The sequence below is a fragment of the Lepisma saccharinum genome, chromosome 18 (genome assembly GCF_977018435.1).
Source record: "Lepisma saccharinum chromosome 18, izLepSacc3.1, whole genome shotgun sequence".
Taxonomy (NCBI): domain Eukaryota; kingdom Metazoa; phylum Arthropoda; class Insecta; order Zygentoma; family Lepismatidae; genus Lepisma; species Lepisma saccharinum.
Window position 1 is genome coordinate 548,489 of NC_139246.1, and position 22,971 is coordinate 571,459.

At 36.8% G+C, this 22,971-nt stretch overlaps 1 protein-coding gene across 5 annotated transcripts in view; it reads left to right on the plus strand.

Moving 5' to 3' along the window:
* Positions 1-22,971, plus strand: part of LOC146002325 (uncharacterized) — a 65,967-nt gene that overhangs the window by 21,650 nt on the left and 21,346 nt on the right. For 2 of the 5 annotated variants that reach the window (XM_083140040.1, XM_083140042.1), the window contains 2 exons: positions 10,249-10,346; positions 13,041-13,503. In XM_083140040.1, coding sequence (XP_082996166.1) covers positions 13,058-13,503 — 446 coding nt within the window. In that variant the 5' untranslated portion in view covers positions 10,249-10,346; positions 13,041-13,057. Of the gene's footprint in view, positions 1-11; positions 121-214; positions 362-2,328; positions 2,365-10,248; positions 10,347-13,040; positions 13,504-22,971 lie in introns of those variants that run through there. The other 3 variants (XM_083140043.1, XM_083140041.1, XM_083140044.1) reach the window with 3 other exon arrangements.

Here is a 22,971-nt window from a genome sequence, read left to right on the forward strand (position 1 = left end):
TGGGGGCAGAAGTTGCGTCTTGCGGTGTGACGACCGTGTTCAGAGCAGCTGAGATACAAGGGAAGGACTGAATGCAACACGAAGTTAATGAAGCAAAATGAAAGACAGAAACAACCTTAGGTTTAGTAATATCTTTACTTCACTGTAGTAATTTCGATAGGTGTATAGAGTTATAGGATGACTCACAAAGGTCTGCAGATCGAGGGGTAAAAAATCTCGAACCATGCTTATCGGCGGCCTCAGGTGGCGACGTGAGAAAAGGCGTAGTTTGATGAGCGAGGAACTCGCGAGTTTGGTTTAGCAGTTACGAAAGTGGAGAGATGCTGTTCGTGAAATCTACACGTTTCAAAGTTTTACCTTTGTACGTAATGTTATGATATAAATTAGATTGAATATTCACTTTTCCCCTAAGGCGATTCTATTGACGCCAAATTATATCTACTATATTGGAATGTAATCCCCCCTCCCCTTCTGCAATGCCCTTGTTATTTACGGTATGAGGAGAGGAAAAAATGATTCTTTTTTTTAAAATTAAGTAGACTATATAAATTAATGGATAAAATGTACGTGTATAAATACGTATATGTTATGAATAGTAAAACGAGATTATTGCATGTGTACCATAACTTTAATCATATACCCCACCAACATTATTGATTCAATGCAATTAGAAAAAAAAAAGCTTCATGCATTAATTAGCATATTTCTGATGTTTAATACTGTGGATGCAATAAGAAAAATGTAAACTGCTCATGGTGATTTTAAACTCCATATGTATATTAAATATTTACTCATGAATTCTCATACACATGAAACTGCGGTTATTATATTATTTGTGCATATTTTATTGAATTGTATTTTCATTCATTCACACCATTATGTTTTATTCTGATAGCCTTTTAATTACAAATTCATTCTTTGGCTTATCTTGCGTTTTCATATTCCAGTTGTGTTCCGGTTCCGTCCTCTTACATTTGTTCTGGCATTTTTACTGTTAATTTCCAATGGCCTTTTATAATATTGCAAATATGGTTCCACTCCCAGCATTCTGCTACACCTGTACATCTAGAATGCTTGTCCTTTCTAATATAGCAGGTGTAGCAGAATTCTGGGAGTGGAGCCATATTCGCAATATAATGAAAGGCCATTGGAAATTAACGGTAAAAATGCCAGAATAAATATAATGGAACACAAGTAGAATATGAAAAAAACAGATAAGACAAAGAACGAATACACTTATGAGAGAAGGCTACCAGATTAAAACATGACGTATATAACACTCCGGAAGAGTTTTTTTTTTTTCGTGCGGGAGACATTTCCCTGGCGTTTTCTCATTTGCTGCAGGAACCACAATATCGTAAGATTAAAGCCTATTTTTATAATTATATAATACCACTAAGGTATGTAGTTATATTTAACATTTGTATCTTTTTAACACAGCCTTGAAATCCTTGTTGCCCCACCTTTGTTTTATTTGTTCATACAGCTTTTGCACCAAGAGTGTGAATGAAATGTTTTTATTGCAGGTTATAGAGATTATAGAGGTCTAACTTCCAATTGTTTAATGCATACGTATTCATTTTAAATCCCCCTTGTTATACTCATGAATTTGCTGCATGTTGCAATATAAACACCAAAGAAGTGTAATGGAACTTGCACAAAAACATTAACAATTTCCTTTAATATTTGTACGTGTGTTTAGTTATATTTCGCAGAATTAAATTATTTCCGCTATGTATTTATTTAGGTAATTGATTTTTGAGTGGCAAAAAGTTTCTGTAACAACTAACAAAACCTACTTCTCAGTACAACTTTTGTGCACAGTTATTCCTCCACTATGTACAAATGACAGTCACATTATATAAACATTAATTCACCTTAATTTTCAAACATTTCAACAACACTTTCCTTATTCTCCTGTATGCCTTGCAATAATCGTCCAGCATATGGAAGTCTGTCCTTTACAATCGCCCACCTATCATGATTGTTATATACAAAGGAATAATTACATACTTCTCTGTTCGGTTCAGAATTAGTGCTAGTGATGCTTTGTGTAAGGTAAAATAGCAAAGGATAACCTCTTCTGCCTATAAGTCTCTTGAGGCGGGGTTTCAAGAAGTGCTGCACAAAATAAAATTGTAGCAGGAAAACTGTTTACCATAGACAATTTGGGTTATTTTTTCCTTTCAAGGAATCCTGCCTTTGTGGTAAGGGAAATGTATGTATCCACTTGCCCCTCCAAAAAAAAAAAACATGAAAAAGAAGAAAATTTAAATTTTGCACAAACACCCCTATTTGACTATTTGGAGAGATTCTGTGCTCGCTGTCATAAACTGAAGTGAATAAAATTTGTGGAATGTAAAGGTAATGCAACAACATAAAGTTGTGTTGTTAATCATTCAATCCTTTTAATAAGCAATAGTAAAGAAGATAGAAGCTTTGAGCTATTTACATCAGGTTTTAAGCTGCAAATGTGCATGTTCTATGGCCTGACCTGGCCTAGCTTGTTACATGGATGCATAATCGATGTGTCAAGTTTACGTTGGTTTGCATTTATTTCCATGGCGATAACAAGTACTTTTTTTCTGCACAACTTGGAGTTAAAGAAAATATACCACAACATGTTCCGATATGAGCTACTACCACTAATTCATCACAAGGCAGTCTAGGTTTAGTACTTCCATAAATACTTTCAATACCTGATGGTGTGATTTTTGCTATTCTTACGACATTGTAAAAGTAGTTGCGGCCTTTTTTATTGCAGGTATCGTGTGTAGATGTGTATATCCTATTGTGATGAACCAGTTTTTTTGGTAACAGTTTCATACATCGGAGGCACATTTCTTCAATTTTACACAAGAAACTACTTGTGGAAATGAGTTTATGCAAGGTTTAGAATGTTCATCGAGGTATTTTCTTTCATCGTGCAATATATTTGACCGGGAAATGATGTATTTTTCAAGAGAAATATCTCACCGACGCAAAATTGCCATTGCTTCCATTTGTTTGCCTTACGAAAATCGGATGCTGCGTACGTTTGATGACGTAAGCCCCTGTCAGTGTTTCAACCCCCCCCCCTTTTTATTACTATGCTTGCCTAACATAACCAAACCTAACCTAACCTTATCGAAAATGGTTCGTGGAGCTATCCATCAGCTACCCGTGCATAATGTATAATTTCCACTGGTGACTAACATGATAGTAGGTATTTTTCGGTGCAGAAGGTTGAAACACTGCATACCCACAACGTGAGTCAAGATGTGCCCGCCATATTGTGTGTTCCGGAAGCGAAGAAAGGAATAAAAAAAAAAAGCACTCAGAATGTGAAAAATTACGTTTGCTTTCGTGTAAAAAGCACCTTGAACTATGCTCCGCAATACACAATTGGTAAGTACGAACCATGTGAAACACGAAATATCCGATTTTAATTTGTCTCCGATCTATGAAACTGTTACCGTTTTTTTGATAGGGTCAAAGCAGAGGAGAAGAAAGTTAGAAGAAAAATTTTTCAGGAGATTTTAGGTTTTTATTTATTTTTTCTGAAAATGTAATATTTTCACAAGGAATGGTCTTTTGCAGTAATAACTAGTAATTCAAGTAACTAGGCTAGCATACTTACATATTTGAGTTTTTTTTTATCATAGTGGCAATTTTCAACTGTACTTAGCACGATAATAGGTACATAGGAATACTGCATTTTTCCATTTAGTTTGCCTTAATGTAAAGGCTCCATGAGCTTTCCAAACAAGTATTTCTTGATAAAATACCTCTTCTTCTAATTGTGCCAGTGTTGATGTAATGCACAAAAATATCCTAAAATAAGAAAACTGCAAATTCTAGTTTTGTCATGGACTTTTTGCTTTTAAATTACATTTTGGAGACTAATTTATTTGCTGCCTAAATGTTCTGCGTTAGTAGCCAAATAACACCTGCAGGTTTGAACTATGGGGCAACCTTAATTATAATGCCGAGAGCACCAAACCTAACCTGATAATGTAAGTATGTACTCCCAGACTTGGAAAACAGTCCATAAAAACAATGTAGCAGGTAAACGGTAAACCTCAGTATGTGCTTCTTGGTGCGTATAGAATCCAATCTATGTAGAGGACTTGTGCGTGTGTATCAGAATACAACTTAACTGTGGGCCTAAATTTGAAGGTGTTAGTTTTCTCTCTTCTCATCCTACATTTTTAAAAAATAATGTATTTGTGCTGATGGTAGGTTACAACATGATTATTCCAGGCCTCTTGTAGTCGCACAATTTCCAAATTGGTCAACATATAAGCTGCCTGCTAAATGCAAAGAGTAACATTTGTTAACATATTAACTGTCAAGTGAGTTGTACTTAACACTCTAGTTTTACACCCGGAACGTCGTGAAGCATATTTAACTCGCATGTCTCTCTACCTTGGGAGCCTTGTGGTGCACGTGCGACTCAAGCTACCATTCTATAACATGCATGTTACATGAAGAGTGGCATGAACTAGTGATGCTGTTATTGTTACAATTAGTACACACAATATAAAATAGTGGCTCAAATGAATAGATGTACATTACCTTATTTTGTATATATGTTTTTGCCTTTACATTTAATTTAAATCTGACAAGTAAACAAAAAAACATTTTCACTTCTGAGGTTTTTCCGATTGTGCGAGTTGCCTTGAATTATTGCTGGCCATCTCCTCAAACAATATCAAAACAATAGTATACAACAGAGTCATGTTACAAATAACAAAAGACTCAATGCTCAGAAAAAAACAATATGCTGTAAGCCAAATATAACTCGCGTCTCGTACAGCGTAATAATTGATTCTAGCACCGCATGAGTTGCATATGACCCGCACACATAATATAATTAAAGATAACAATTTTTCATCTAATCGTCAGGTAAAAATTGCTTTCAGCATTTTTATTTTATTCTCGTAATAAAACATTGTGTCACCAGGGGGAAATATCTTCTATTGTGGCAGTCAATGTGTTAAAAACTTGATTTATATTGCATAACCTTCAGCAAGATACATATGAAAGGCTCGGGTGTAAAACATGGTGACATTTTGGTAAAATTTGAGTTACAAAGTAAAATGTGCCATCCTTCAATTTTCGAGTGAAATTGCCATGTCATGCAATTTGCATTGGACTCGGTGAAGCCTTCTGAAATTGGTAAACACAATATGGCTGCGGTGGCTCAGTCGGTAACACGTCTGACTACCATGCTAAAGGTCCCAGGTTCGATCCCCGGCCCCACGATGGAAGCGGCCCCGGCGCCCACCCAGCATCGAATAACATGGGTACCTGGGGGAAACCCTGGGGGGTAAAGGCGGTCAGGGGCATGATGCTGATCACATCACCCCCACTCACGACCAGATCAAGAAAGTGTGGGGCGTTACCCCCACACCCCATATACGCCTTTATGGCGTGGTGCTATGCACAGGGGAACACTTTACCTTTACCTTTAATATGAAAACAATATATTTACAGTATAGCTTGTAATAACCTTTTTTCTTAATGAACTCTGAAATGACCAAAACCTTGTTTTACACCCTAGGCCTTCATATGATATTTTATCTAGCTCTGAGTTGACACCACTTTACTGATATCAATGCCAACACGTGTACTAATTCTCACCGATACTGATGTTTAAACGTTTTAAAAATGAATGTGTGTATGTACCGTTGCAATTACGCTACATAAATATATATATACCAGAGTTTCACTGTAAATTATTCAAGGAATAATGTATGAGGTAATCAGAATATTATTATATTTGTACTAATTTTTCAGACAATAATAGTGCACATTTTATTAAACTTAAAGGTTTTGCATACTTGGACTGCAAAAGCATTATCAAGTGGCATTTTCGGGGACCCCACAAGAAACCAAGACTCCGCAACCGGAATTTAGGACATGCTGTCCAAAAATGTAGGACACAAAATTTTTGCAGTAAATAATACACATTACTAGAACAGTTAGCAAATAATGTAAAACTGACACATACTCAGTTTAAAAAAAGGATTTTTTTCATGATTTCTTAGGTACAAAATTTCCAAAATAGAAATCCGTACTAAAGATTACTCTTCTTACAACATGTGTTTTCCAGTCTTATTTCTCAGACGACTTATTATTTTTTTTCAACGTTTTAGCTTTAGTCATAGTATACTTATGAAACAATGCAGTCCAGGTACCTGTAACTTGCACGATTTCTCCTTGTTCGAGACATATTTTTTAAAATTCAAATTATGCATTGCTCAAAATGTAGGACATGTCTGGGAATGAAAGGATGTCTGTTAACCCTAGTATTGAAAGAATAAAACCATGCATACAAGAATAGAGTTTGAACCCACCAATAAACATCTTTTACTCTTGATGAGAAGTGGAAATATCATAGTAAAATGATAATGTTCAAAAATAGGGCAAACTTAATAAATCCACACTACAAATGAAGTGTTGAAATTTGCAAAGAACACGTAAAAATACATGAAAAAAATGACATTATTTTGCCACTTAATACACAAAATCTTTTTAAAATATTATTTTGTTCAATGGAACCACTTTGTGGTAAGATTGGACATTAATTGGTGTAAAAAGATTGCAACAATTAAGGTCCCCAAATAAATACTATTACCTCATATTCAAACATAAATTTCATATATCACATTCCATATGGCATTATACTCTTGCGAGACAGTTTGTATTACCATTAGTAACTCTTCATAGGAAATGTTCATTTTATTTCTAAGGATCACTCACTGAAGAAAGAAGTATAATTGCGTGTATACAGATTCACAGTGTAGTAGCCACATTTACATCAAGACTATGACTATAAACCTTGTTGCTAGTGGCTAAAGAAAAGCATTTTGGATCTACAATTAACATTAATAGGTACGAATTTTTACAATTGTATTAGTAACTATTTGGAAAGACAAATGTAAAGCGAGTTGAAATGTTGAACAAGATTATAATTTCAATCCCTACCAGCGCAGTACCACTGCAAGAAAGGGACAAGATTGCAGTACTTATAAAGGTGATGCTTAATTCCATTATCTTTATTGTTTTATGGTCAGAGAAGTATATATTTTTTAATAGTAAGTTTGATTTGGTATTATTATTCCAATTTTATATGGGTCATATATCCAACTCTGTGTGTTACGAATAGAATGAGGATTTATTTGCACTAAAAACTACCAAAATATGCCAAAACAACTTTAAAATGTGCAAATTATAAATTTCCTTGCAAACTCATAAGCACAAATGCAATCTATTTTCCTAAGAAATATTACTGAAAATATTGGGTCAAAACTGTGTACAATAATTGATGTGAGAGTAAAGGACTAAGGTTTTTTTCTACATTGTCAACTACAGAGGATTCCCTGACATTCGCTACGAGACTCTGCGGCAAGCAGCCCGGCATCAGCGTTTGTCTTTCCCGGTGAACGGGGTTTGCGACAGTCGGTAGAGTCGGCTATTAAAATTACAGATTTCGTATTGTGTACTAACCTTGACTACAGAAGGTAGTAACAAGATAAATCCTTTGTTGTAATGTAAACTTTTGTGGTGCCATATTAAGCCACAGTCTTCATCACATGGACACGACACAACACAACTTCCGAGGGAGGATTATACTGGTGTCAGTCTGCAACGTCAACAGAAAGGAAAAGAGAGCAAAGGCAGGAAGAGCAAAAAAAAAACAGACTGTAGCATGCGACTGTCGCGGACTCCATTCACTGGGAAAGACAAGCGCCGACGCCGGACCGTTTGCCGCCGAGTCTCGTAGCGAATGTCCGGGAATCCTCTGTATAAACTTCCTACTTTTGTCTGTTAATACTAGTCTGTAGGCAGGGAAAGGTCCCTCAACATCACACAACATCCTCAGTCTAGTTATAAACTATATTTAATAGAGTACACTATGCGTTTTGTAGCTGATCTATGTAAAACTACTTAGGTGTGATTTTAGGTAAGATTTTACAATATAGAGAAAGTCTCCAATTTTGTTAATATTTGGTATACTAACTAAATTTGGCCTTCTAATCACGAATCTGTTGTTAAAATGTGGGGGTCAAGTGTAGAAATTGTATATTATATATGGGTAGCCCCACAAACCATTTCCGGTAAGGTTAGGTTATGCAAGCTTACTTAAAATTTTGTTCATAAAACAATGAGATACAGCTCTAAAAAAAAAATCCACTTATATCAGCTTTTTTACCGATTTTTCACACGTGACCCCCGCATTTTAACAACAGATTCGTGATTAGAGGGCCAAATTTAGTTAGTATACAAAATATTTACGAAATTGGAGACCTTCTCTATATTGTAAATTCGTTCCTGATTTTGTGCCAGTGATACAATTGACATACCTTCATTTATTCACTAGACATCCTGCTTTTAGAGAACTGCAAAATCTTAATGCTGTTATAATTTTTTTTCATGTCTTTTAAAAGTTTTTATAGGACCCCAATTTGTCCCATGTTTGCCTATAAACAGGCTAGAAAGAAACTTTTCATTACAAGAGCAGATTGTGACTGCCAGCTTAATTTCTTTATCTAGGCAGAGATTGAGACAGTTCGTGTGACCAGGAAATGTTGTATGGCAATCATCGATATTAAATCAACCTGTGATTCTAATGTGAATAGCATTATGTATAAAAGCTTCATTTTGTCATTGCACGTGTTGGTATTATGTTACCATTATGGTTAAATATAATATATTTTTGCTTCTTAATACATTAATCATGCCAGGAACTTTCAATGTAGGCTCTACTAAAGAATGAGAATATATATTATAGGATCTGATACGTCATTATTCTTGTGTAGTAGTGTATAATGATTGGTTTTTACAGTGACATTGAAAATGTGTCCTCTTTTGACAAAGGAGAAATATGGTGACCCTATTTATCCATTGTGGTAGATTGCTTTGCCATTTTGGTACTTATGTTCAATGATTTTTACAAGTTTTGTAGGAGAATTAGGAAGTCTTGTAGAATAGTGAAAATAATTGAGAAAATAATTACTGCACTTTATAGTTTTGCAAAGTACCATTGATTGGAGAAGAAACGTGTAAAAACTTGCTTATGCAAGCATCCTTACCTCCCAGTGAGTAGGTTTTTTTTTTACTGTCATCATGGACACAGAACAGACTACCACCATATTTTCATGCAATAGCACATGCCTAGCTCTTGAAAGCATTTAGGGAGGTTGTTTTAATTCTAAGAGCCCTAAACCTGACCTACATAGCCTAACAACAAAGTAGAACATGCCTTGGTACCCCTGCAGAAGCAGCTGTCCATATCACAGAAGAGTGATATGGATATGCAAATAAGCATAAATGAGTATATGGAGGGAAAATCACTCTCCAGAAAACATGCAGTATATCACAATGCCAAAGAAGCATATGGATGTAGACATAATTAGAAATTGAACCATGTATAAATGCATGTGTACATCTGGATCCACGAGTATTACCGTGTAAATTGTCCATGACTATTTTCATTATTTTTTCTGTTTTTAAGTGATGGATTTTTATGTATGCTGGTGCAGAAGGTGTCATGTCAATAGCTTGTTTTGAGTTTTCATTTAATTCTTGAAGCTCTTATTGAGTCAAATAAAGTGCACGGACATGGTGATGACAATTTGCATGGTAATACTCATGGATCCCACTGTACCACGAGTAGTTCAGAATTAAACTTGTGCCACCGTTTTATGAGGTCAAAAACTGGTGGATTGGAGAGCAAATATAATTTTAGTAGTAGTTGTTGGCTCTAAAATATGCAAAGAGTTTATGTATAGATTCATATTTGCATATACCAAATACATAACTATCAGGGCCCTAATTATGAATATGCCTATACTTTTTTATTTTGTGTAGTAAATGTACAATTTCGAAACCAATTTTGGGAGTTTATTAACCGTAATCACTACAAAACGCTGTTCACTGTGTCCTTGTACAAAATGTAGATATTTTATTCACCACAAAATATTTGATCATAGCACATTCCTTCCGCATGCATGTGACCTCTACAGTCTATACCAAGGCTGCTTCAACTAATACTGATGTTCTTTAGTACAGAAAACAATTGAAGAATAGGTACAAGGAAAAAAATTTATAGAGGAACTATGGGTGCAGGTTTTGTGTTTAAACAGAATGAGATAAATTTTGGAATGATAGATCAATGTTTCATTATAGTTTGAACATTTTTTGTTATCCCTTCAGTGTATTATGTACTCTGTGATAATTTGCTTTTGTTTCTATTTCCAGGCATTTCCTCTGATACATAAACTGGTAGCGCTATACAGCATACTGCAACATGTGTTCGTAGCTGGATCACAGACTCTTGTGGAATACTGTACTGGCAGGTAGGAAGTTTTAACATTATTTCAGTATTGGCAATTTTATTTAGGAATCATTTATCCAATTGGCAGAATTGTAGGTTATGTATAAATTTTGCAAAGGCTAACATGTGTCATCTACAAGTTTTAACTGAACAATGGAAGTGATTTTGAAGAAAGTAGAGTTTATATATTAACAGGAATCATACTCTTCAGTAAATATAAATCATACCTGTTTAACCCACAACACACACATTGTGCTCTGTATACCGATGTATTGCCCTGTGCAGATATATGTAAAGAAATATCTCAATTGCATGCAGCAATAATGATTTTCTGATGCTAGTTGCTTTGTTCTTCGTAAGCCACTGGTTCCCAAAGTGGGCACCATGGCTAGCTTACAGGGGCGCCGCAGAATGTTCCAATATTTTCACTGAAATGATATGATTGAATGATTGTGCTTATTTAGTACATTTTACGTATAAAATGTTTCTGAATTTGAAATTGTGTTTATTTTTTAACTTAATGCAATCAACCTAACCACACTAATTGAGTGTTGCAAGTGTTAGATAGCCCCACATTCTTACTAGGGCACCATGGAAAAATCTTGTAACCCTAAGGGCATTGTGAAACGAAAAAGTTTGGGAACTCCTGTCATAGGCAATGAACTCATTTTCAGTTTCTTACATAGTGCAATATTTAAATCAGACTTGAGCATCATGTTTACTAGGGCTGAGCCGATCGCTGCCGATGTATCAGTATCGGCCGATATCGCAGGTATTGGTATCAGGAAGTATCGGTTGGAATTTTTTTGCTGATACTTTTCTGCCATTTTGGTCTTTCAGGGAGTCCTCAAAAATACCATGCGACACTTTCGCAGAGTGTAATTATCCAGGAAATTGTGCAAAATGGTAGTGTCTTTTATTTTTACTGCAGTTTTGTGTCAAAAAACGAGGGTGGCTACTCTCTGGAAATTTCTTATATTCTGCGAATTATGCTTGAATTATTGATTCTGGAACCACTGGGACAACTGAATCATCAGGACTGAACCAGATAATTGTAAAACTGTGATTTTGTAGTTGCGAATGTTGTCACATGTTCTGTATTTAAAGTCTAATACTTAAAAACGTGGGATCTTCGACATCTATGTGTTTGGCACAAAACGGATGAACAGTATGTGTTATGAAAGGTTCAATTGTCAACTCTATAATGGTATTTGTTTGAATAAAAATTCAGTAATGGTGCAAAGCGTATATAATCCATTATCAATTCTCAATGTAACTAGGTGTTTAGAACAAATTAAAATCTATATATATCAACCAGCAGCACACAGCCACAATTAACATACCACTTTTTTGAAAACTATACACTATATTTCAGTTCTTTTTTGTTCATTAGTATAATTCGAATCCACTGTTACTATTATACTCATCATAAGAAGTTTGGAATATTGTTATACAAGGTGGCATGTTTTTGGAATAAGTGTAACGTCGTTGATTTTGATGATACAAACATTTTATTAACACCAAAACTATCTGTAAGAAATGCAATTTGGATAGGTATACAGTGATGATTTAAGTATGGAAGATGATGTCGGAAAGATGACGTCATTGTTGCTGTACACGCATCCGGAGCCTCTCCTCAAAGTTCCGCATTGCCCTTGCCAACATTTTCATGTCATCTTTCAGACATCGTCTTCCATACTTAAATTATCACTATACCTATCCAAACTGCATTTCTTACCGATGGTTTTGGTGTTAATAAAACATTTGTATTGTGAAAATCAATGACGTTACACTTATTCCAAAAACATGCATTGTTTATGCTCCACCTTGTATTAGGCAATAGGTGATAAGCACTGTGTCTTCAAAATGACGAGAAAGTCTACCAGACAGATACCATGTATTGTTGCTTTCCAAGGCCGTGTCCATCACCTATTGTCTAAGTAACAATATTCCAAACTTTTTTTGAGGAGTGTATTAACGGTCCTTTGTTTCCTTTTTGTTACTATGGGATAAATTGAACATGAAGGGCCATAACTTCTCAACTAGTGCATCTTTTTTAAAAATTTAAATTCTGCAGCAAAAATGAGGGAAAAGCAACGTTTTAAGTAATATCCAACAATTAAGCGTCCATGGCGGAAATGGAGACAAAGGCCTAAAATCCAAAATTTTCCATTTAGCACTGGCAGTACATATCCTCATGGAGTGGTCTTTTGTCGTGCTTCCCTCCAAATTTGGCCCATTCAGCATCCATAGGGCGAACAAATTTCAGAAATTGTTCTGTAAACTAGCAACACTGCTGCTTTATACAATGTTGCTATCTTTTTTACTCAAGAAGTGTCCTCCGTCTGATTTCAACAAAACTTTGCATGGTTGTAGGAATGTACAACCGCTACATACATTTTTCATTTACTTCAGTCTATTGAAAAATTTCAATTTTCTTCTTCCTTAACACTAATTATTAGGATGCACAATGTATAAATTTCACCTCTGCTAAAAGTCCTGTCTTTAATAAAGAAAAGAAAAGCACTTTCATCTGTCGATTAGCCTTACTGTGCATAAAGTGGAGTTAGAACACCAAATCAATCAATCAATCAAAGAAAATGGCACGAGGCTCTGCTGTTGCAAAGGTTAAAATTTAATAACTTGTCTAACTGTTAAAAAAAGAAGTGTGAATTGAATGTTTTAATTTTGAAAAAACCTTTCTTTTGTGTTCCAGATGTGCTCCTTTTCACAATGAGTTGGAAGCCAACAGAGTTTTCCCAAGAAGCGAGAGCTGGGAGCTGGAATGATGAAATCATCATCAAAACAGAACCTCCCGACATTAACGATGACGAGGAAAATGCAGATAGTACCTTACGTTACGATTCCGTGGGATGTGATAATCCAGGAACCTCATCTGATACCCAGTTACCAGCTTCCAGTGCCACGGCCCAAAGTGTTTCCAGCGTGGAGGGTAGTCAACTCCCGACTGTGAATGAACTCGGTGAACAACTAGTTTCGGTGAAAATTGAAATCGAGGAGCAAGCTTCGGAATATGATGGGAATATTACAAACTATGTGTCTTATGAAGCCCAGGGGAGAGATGATTGTGCAGTTGACCCGTTGCAAGGTGCTGGCAGCAGCACTGCAAGTTGTCAGGAAGGAACCCAGAGTGGAGACATGGCGGAGTCTGAAAAAGGGTAGGTTGTCTGTATTTACTGCTGTTATTTGTAGAATAGGGACACCAGAGCCCAGATATTTTATGTAGTAACAAAGTATAATGAGGAAAGTAGTTTTGGGAGGTAAAATCGTGACATTAAAAATTATTTTCTACTGCTTGAAATTTCATTGGATACAGTTTTCATATAGACACGGTCTAATATTCATGCATGTAGATAAAAAAAGGCAAAGGTATTGCTGTGCATGTGCACACATGCCATGAATGCATATATTCTTGATCTCGGCCATAGTTTGGATGATGTGATCAGCATCATGCCCAGCCACCTTTACCCCCACTTATATATAAAATTCCAAATGGTCCTTGAAGAACCTGAATTAGTTCATTGACCTCGTTAATGAATGTTTGTTTCCAGGTGACTGCAGTGCAAAAGTAGTTGCATATTTAGACAGTTTACTTTTTTGAAAAGTATAGCATGGAAATTATCCATAAAAATTATAACAAAATGGCAGAATTTTGCACTAAATTATAGGGTATTTATAGATATATCGGATCGGTAAAATAATCGGTAATTTTACCAATAAACCGATATGCCTATATCGGCCAATACCAATAGAGGACTGATTAATCTGTCCCATACCTATACAACATAATCAAGAAACAATAAAAGATCTATCTGTAATTGACCTTGTTGATATCCTGAGAGAACATATTTTGTTGTAAAAAATGCTAAGGAAGTTAATGCATTCAATTAATAATACTTTAAATTTTTATCCAGAAAATTTCTGTGTTTAGTACATGGATTTGCTGTAAAGTTGTCACAAGGTAAGCATTGTGCTACAACATAAATTCACATTTGTATTACATAATTATCTGGGCTCTGATGTATTGTACAGATTCTATAAAGGAAATGTATTACATTGAGATCTCATTAATGCCAAATATTATATATATATACACACACACACAAACACACAGTGGAACCCTGATTTTACATTCCTGGTTTTTACATTTTCCCTCATTTTAAGTTCTTTCACCTTAGTCCCCTGAAAAAAAACGTAAATCGAGGTTTCACTGTATATATAAAGCATGTGGGGTGAGCTCCACATATTCTTGATCCCATAGTTGCGATATGTGACTGCCTTTACCCCTCAGGGGTGCCCCAGACTGAAAAGAAAATAACCTGGGTGTTCCACGTGCTACCCAGATGCTCTACCAACTGAGTTGTCACTTCCCTTTTGTTACAGTTGTACGGTTACCGACTGATATTTTTCCAGATTTTGTGTACATGGATCCACAAAAAATGCCTTACAACACTTTCATGGAGTCTAATTATCCTGCAAATTATGCAAAATTCAAAATTTTAATTTATTATCAACACTATTGTGTGAAAAATGGATTTTGTGATTCAATGACAGCTATTTGTATACAGGGTGGCACAAAAGTTACCATACAGCTAACGTATACGTTTATGTGTTTCTTACTGACATGTATTACATGCATTACAGAACTTACAGTGCTTGAATATGAATAATAAAGGTGATAGGTCTGCTTTTAAAGAACATGCTCGATGTGTCCCCCTTCAAATGCCATGCACAGGTGAATCCGGGCCATCCAATCATCCTGCACTTTTTGAAGGGTGTCCCCAGTGATTGCATCACATGCTGCTTCGATGCACTGCTTGAGGTGATCCAAGCTCCTGATTTTCTCTTCGTACATTTTGGCTCTGATGTGACCCCACAGGAAAAAATCCAGGGGGGACAAATCAGGCGAACGAGGCGGCCACTCCATAGGACCTTGTCTCCCGATCCAGTGCCCCAGGAAGTTTGTGTCAAGCCACTGCCGCACTTCAATCCCAAAGTGTGGAGGGGCCCTGTCCTGCTGGAAAAAGGTAGGGGCGGTTCCATCAGGGTTGGCCATCATGGGTGTTACAGAATCTTCAAGCATGTCCAGGTACCTTTCGGCGTTGAGGTTTCCGTCGATGAATATTGGTCCGATGATGCACATGTCCCAAATTCCGCACCACACCATTACCTTTTCACCGCCTTCTACCTTGCTGTCCATGGTCCAATGTGGACTATCGTTACTCCAGTATCGTATGTTTTGCTTATTGACTTCTGCGCCAATGTGAAACACAACCTCATCCGAGAAGAGAATGGTTCTTGTGAAATCCAAGTCCAGACCTTGCATTCGGACAACCCACTCACAGAATTGGAGTCTGCGATCAGGATGATCTTCACTCATGATGGATCAATTGCATCTTGTAGGGTTGCCATTTATTCAATTTGAGTATTCGCTGGATGCTCCGACAGCTTACATGTCTCCTCGGACAGTCGACGAGTACTCTTCTTTGTGCATTTTAACATGGATGCAATGATGAATGTCGACATCTGGTCATCAGTTGCTGTCTTTGGACGTCCAGTTCTCTTCTTGTCTTCCACACTACCCGTTTCCTTAAACTTAGCTATCAACTTAGCAACAGTGTGATGTGTGATGGGATCACAGTCCGGGTGTTGTTCGGTGAACTTCTGGGCAACCTGCCAGGTCGAATTTTCGCCGACAAGAAGGATTACTTCAATTCTCTCTTGGATCGTCAGTGTCATCTTTCAAACTGAGGAAAAAAGAAAACAGAATTAAAACCTAGGAGTGTAAAAGAAAAGGCAACATCAGCCGTATGGTGACTTTTGCACCACCCTGTATATTCCAATATAATTCTTTAAATATTTTAAAGCAAAACGGTGGTAAATTGATGCATATAATTTACAGTTGATTACTTACATATTAATATTGATCATTACCGGTGGTCGAAAGAACTAAAATTTATTCAGGTGCCAGCAGCCTTTTGAGTGGGGCAGTTCAAATATGACCTAAGAAATCCATGAATCCAACTAAGATAAAGCTACACATTTTGAAATATGATCTTAAAACACTTAATTTATTAATTAATATAAAATTGGTTTAAGAGTAATTTATTCTTGTGCAGGAGTGACCTTCCTAATGTAGCTAACTCTACCATATTGCTGTAGATTATAAAATTCGGCTAGCAACAGTGCAAAAATTGATAACGGCATGTTTATCGATTTAATGATACATAAAAAGCCGACCTTCGTGGCAGAGTGATTAGTATCTTGTTCTACGATGCCAGAGGTCCCTGGTTCAAATCTCAACCTGGGCATGGGTGTTTGTGAGTGTCCATTCATCATATCATCCAGGTGCGTATCCAGAGAGGGGGGGGGGGGCTTAGGGGGCTTGAGCCCTCCCCCTGAAAGTTTTAGGTTTACACTAGATAAAATGAGGTTTTTGGTTCCTTGTGGTGTGAAATAAAATAATGTGACAATAATTTAAGGAGGGAAATAATTATCAAGGCAAGACGGAGAATGTTCCGTAACCCTGTTATTGATAATAGCACGTATCCAAGATGGGGCACAGGGATCTCGACCCTCTCCCCAGGAAATTTTTCAGTTTACATTAGATAAAATTAGGTTTTTGGCATCTTCAATAATGTGAAGATAATAAATTTATAAATCTGAGAGAAATAATTATCGAGACAAGACGGAGAGTGTTCTATAACCCTATTATTGTCAATAGCACGTGTCCAAGGTGGGAATGAGAAGACTCGACCCCCCTTCAGGAAATGTTTCACACTAGATAGTATTAGGATTTTGGCTTCTTGAATAATGTGATGATAATTTGGGAGAAATAATTATAGAGACAAGACAGAGAATGTTCTATAACCCTGTTATTGTTATAGCACGTATCCAATGTGGTGTTGAGGTGGCTCGAGGCCCCTCCCCAGGATTTTTTATTTTTTTTTATTTTTAACTAGGTTTTTGGCTTTTTGAATAATGTGACGATGATTTAAGGAGATAGACAATTATCGAGGCAAGACGGAGAATGTTCTATAACCCTGTTGTTGATAATATTACACATAAACTTTTCTTGCGCTTTCGCTGTTGTCGCAGCGCACTTGAGCACTATGTAGAGACTTGTCAGCATTTGGAAGCTGCACAACAAAGGTATTGCCACATGTAGGGCGATTCGTTGTAATTCTAATCTCTGGAAGGCGGGAGAGGGTACGTTCTTGAATTAGAGAAGGTCGAGGGCTGTCTGCGTCCAGTTTGCAGACCAAAATTTGAATCTCGCGTTGTCGAGTGGATTGTCCATCCCATGCATGTGTAACAGCTTCGTAAAAACACTCAAAGACACCATAAATGTTTTTATACCTGGTGAGAAGAAATGGACAAACATACATACTACTGAGAATGGTTCTGGCACACAATGTTAATGCATGGAAACAGAGGAATCCTTGCACCATCCTCCACCCCCCCCCCTGTTTTGGAACCCAATTGCCACCACTGGTCTTAAACATACAATTGTGAGGTTCTTACTATACCCCTTAAAAAATGGTGTTGAGCCCCCCCCCCCCCCCGAAAGGAATTCCTGGATACGTGCCTGTTTCGGCTAGCAACAGTGCAAAAATTGATAATGGCATGTTAATCGATTTAATGATACATAAAGAGCCGACCTTCGTGGCAGAGTGATTAGTATCCTGTTCTACGATGCCAGAGGTCCCTGGTTCAAATCTCAACCTGGGCATGGGTGTTTGTGAGTGTCCATTCATCATATCATCCCTCATCCCCATCTCCGCAAATTAGCCAAAAGTAGCACCAAAAAGTGAGTAAAATAAAGTAAATCATGATTAGTCAAAAGTGGCAGAAAAGCAAATTAAGATAAATCCATTTAGTCAATCAATCAATCAATTAAAAAACATATGTTATACTCATTGTTTTAAGAAAAGGCAATTGAAATGTCCATAAGCAAACTCCAGATATTAAAAAATATATTTTTTTTAGGCATCTTGACAATCAGGCACTCTGTATTTTTCTACCCTGATCATTACTTTGACTTTTTTTTTAGTATCTTCAATATCACTATCGGTTGAAAGTTATATCAGCTCAGCCACAATAAAAAGTACTCATAAGTATGAATTATTTAAGATTTTCAAAAAGAAAAACTAAACAATAGCTTATCACAGCCATTATACAGCTGAAGAATGTCTTCTACAGTAAATTCAATGAAGGGATTGTAGATAGAAGAATAGCTTTAATGTCAATAGGTTCCAAAATTCTTATTCATATAAAGAAACTATGAGGAAATTATAGTGCAGAGAGATTTAGGATGCACGTTAATGACAGCCATATTAAACAAGCTCCAGCAATGCACGCACAGGGTTTGTCCAATAAGTATCGGGACTGAAATCATAAAAATAAATTTATTGAAGATATATGTACAGTGTGTTAATATTCTTCAAAATCTGACCCTCCTGCGTCAGTTAACCACTGCCAGCACTTTTTCCACTCTTCTTAGGCCCCCAGGAAGTCGGCAACCGCAAGGCTGTTCATGCACCCTGTCAAAGCTGCTTCGACCACCTCAATCATCCCGAAACGATGTCCTTTCAGGCTCCTTTTGATCCAAGGGAACAAAAAGAAGTCGGGGGCGGGGGTAGCCATATCTGGACTGTAGGGTATTGTGTACAATGTTTGGCCAGTGCCTCCCTCACAATTAGCAACGTGTGACTGGCTGCATTGTTGTGATGCAGCAGCCAGGAATTGGCGATCTCCCTTTGGATGCAAATCATCGGTCACAATTGAATGCACGGTGGATTTCAGTAAATATAACTCCTGTGCTGTCAAACAAACACATAACTGGCGATCACTGTTCAGAAGTTCTCGCCACATTTTCAGCATCTCGGATGGATCTCGGACATCCAGCGAGTTGTTCATCTTCCCGTCTTTGTCATTGTAAGCCTCATGGATCATATCAAAAGTCTCCGTAGCAGATGTGTTCAGTTTAATGCAAAATTTGATGGCACCACACTCCTAGAGCTCGGAGGCAACTGAGCTGGGTCTTCTAGCTCACGTGACATCCCACAACATCGATCCCACCCCTTCCCATTAGTCGGACAAAATCAATCCCGATACTTATTGGACAAACCCTGTAAGAAGGAATTTTTGTAGTGGAACGGGTTGAGTTCCTTACCTGTTGTTAGCATTTCAGATTTCAAATTATTGCTTTCTCATATTATGTTACGATTTTTATTCAGCTATCTTGGTTAGGTTACAGTGCATCGAGTTGTTCGCTGATGATATCGCCACTGAAAGTTCCAAGTTTGAGGTGAGACCTTCGCATGGATGATCCCTTTATCTAATCATCATTCATGCTTGCTCGGTGGTTGACTTCTGATCTCACCATCAAAGTTTCCTGATTCAAACCCTGGTGCAGGCTTGGGTCTTATTTGTGATCGTCCCTTCATCAATTTCATCTCATGCTCATCATCGCAGTTAGCCAAAAGTGGCAGAAAGGCAACACAAATTAATGAAAATATAACTTTACTCGTATCAGTCAAGTAAAATTCCTTGAAAGATTCCAAGTTTTTAGAATTTTTCTGCAGGTTTATTTGAGCATATACAAACTTAATGATAATGATGATAACTAGATTACATGATGGAAAAATTTTCTGAAGGCTTTTTTTGTCAATTTTGGCACAGTGCATGACTGTAAGTATGGCCTGAATGTATAATCATGATGGATAACCTCTAACTGTGCACAAATAAGATTACATAAAATTTAGTAGAAATTTAGCTAACATCAATTTACTTAGCACAAATTTTGCATCACTTATATACATTTTCTTAAACCATTAATGAGATTTCACTGTATCATGTTTATTTTTATGTACGTATACCATTCCCCTCATTGAACTTTGTTTTTCTTTTTCAATTTTACTTTGTCACACCATTTATTACTTAACTGTAGTACTTATTGACTTTCATGACATACTTTGTTATTTATTGTTGTTTGTGTCATGAAGTGTTTTTTAGTAATGTATTTGGCATATTCTTTGTGAAATATTGAACAACGTAAGTTTTCTTGTGGTACTTCCCTGTATCTTTATGCCTTCTTTTGTCTCTTGTGTTGGAGAAGGGCAGGATGGGAAGTGAAAGTCTGTTGGCTGCAAATATCCCCTGCTGTGTGTAACCACAATTGAACAAACTTTACACTGTATAATTTTTATATTGTCTGAATTCCAAATATTTCGTTGCTTACAGATCGTTTGTTAGTTGGTTTTGTATTTGTTTCTTCTGTGATAGTTAAGAAGTTTGGTTCACACCCTGTGGCGGAGTGGTTAACACATCGTGCTACTATGCCAGGGGTCCCAGGTTCGAATCCTGGCCTGGACATGGATGTTTGTGAGTGTACATTAATCAATTTCATCATGTCATCACTCATCCCCATCTTCGCAAATTAGCCAAAAGTAGCACAAAAAGCGAAGTAAAATAATGCAAATCAATCAGTTAAGAAGTTTGCAAGCCAAGCTGCAGGAATACAAAACTTAGCTTTTACAGCAATGGAGAAGTTTTGACAGTGCACCACATACCACGCACAATCATTTTAGGTATGTGAGGGCATTCTCTGGCAAAGCAGGTAGGAAAAATAACATTCGTGGGAGTACGAACAGTTTCATTGTCCCAAATCTAAACCCTTAGCCGACACTGTCCTCTCTTCACGGAGAACTGTAAACACTGAAGAGGTTGCCAGAAGCAAGGATGTTTACATAAGGGGAAAATATTCTGTATTCCAGAATACAATAAATAACTTAATTTTCAAAGAGGAAAAAATAAATTATCATAACTGAAAAAAATACTCTTTTTACTTGCAAAGTTATCACACACAAGTGTTGTTTTTATTTTTATATTTGTCTAGTGGAAAGTATATTTGGATTACAATGATACAGTCTACATCATGTAGATGTAGAAGACATATTTTGATTAGCACTTTAGTATAAATTCCTGAAACTTTGGCAAAATTGTCTGGCAACTTTCCTTCTGTATTTCTTTCACTTTGTTAAGGACATGCAGGAAGGGTTTCAGTATTCAGATGTGAGGTTCTTCACTGCAAGACCCTCTATGGCAGGCTGCAGAGCACTGTTGCCAATCTAGCTCTTTTGGAACCAGAACTGTATCTTTTGGGCACTCATTTGGCTTCTAAAATTGGGAAATGCTCTCAAGGAGCTTCTCAGCTCCACGAGGGCAAATTTATCTCCAAATTTATCCCTTTTAGTATTATAATGTCGATAAATTCATATCCAGTATATGGTTCATGATATCTAACACCATTCAGAGCTGTGAGCTTACACAGCTACACTTTGTTGTAGGGAGGTAAGCTCTAACAAGGGCTTCACCTGGGGAGATCTTTAAGATATGGAGTTTGAGGGTGCTTTGGCTATTTTACATCGTACTTTTACCTCTTAGCTAAATAGCTATGAGCCACCTAATGTTATTTACAAGTCAATACAAATGCACATATTCAAAATTAAGCCTCACTATGGTACCAGCACTGGCTCTGGCACACGTAGACTAACCTTTGTCATGAATATACATTTTCCATGTGATGTTACATTGACTGCATCGCCCCACCTCCTCTTACATCCCCAGTTACTTTTATTGAAGTGCCATGCCCGACATGGAGATGACGTAACATTGTTATTGTGGCATCCTTTATTTTCGATTTTTATACGAGCATCGTTGTTGGTTTATTGAGATGGGTGATACCACCAGATGTAGATGGTGAAAATTGTCTTCACTTTAAAGTTAGAGGTAATAGCACTCCCCCCCCCTCTTTTTGATACCTAAAATTACACTAGAAAGCAGTTTATGAAGCCTTCAAAAATCTACCTCCTTGAAAGTAAGTTTTATCTCCATTGAGGTGAAATTAGCTCTCTTATGCACATCAAGTTTGGCAACAACACTTCTGGTAGTATTATTTTTATATATTTTCTTGGGAATATCAAACTCTCGATGGTGCAGAAAATCACATGAACTGAAAGAGAACACGTTAAATATTTTCCTGCTAGTCGTAAAAGTCGAAACTCCCATTTGATTAGCTGCAACTTGAAGTTGATTCTCCGTAAGGAATACATGGGAGTCTGAAAAATTTTATTCATCATAGTTTTCAAATATTGTGTCTAGCTTAATAATCAACTTGAAGATCTGCTCCCACCTGCAACATGGAGAGAAATTCATACTCTCTTGTACAGCCTTTTTTTTCCTTAGTAGCATTGCCCATTCTGACGATGTTGAAGTAAAGGCACACCTGGCATTGACACTCTTCACCTTAAGTTAGGAATTGCTACGGCTAAATCTGCTAGCATTCTATTCCTCCCTCCATCTTTCATGATCTTTGTATTACTGTTAAATAATATGCACTAAGTGTAAAACATTATATTCTTATCAAATATCGAAGAGAGAAAATCACTGCTCGTATTTCTTGTCTCTTCATTTTTCTGACGTTACACACTTAGCACGGCTCACTACTTATGGGACACACCTCGTACCATCTGCATTAGTGGTGGTGCTAGTTGACGTGGGTATTTTACTTTCTGCTCCTCCAACATGGCCATGTTATTTCCTCCTGTGGGTTCCCAGACTCG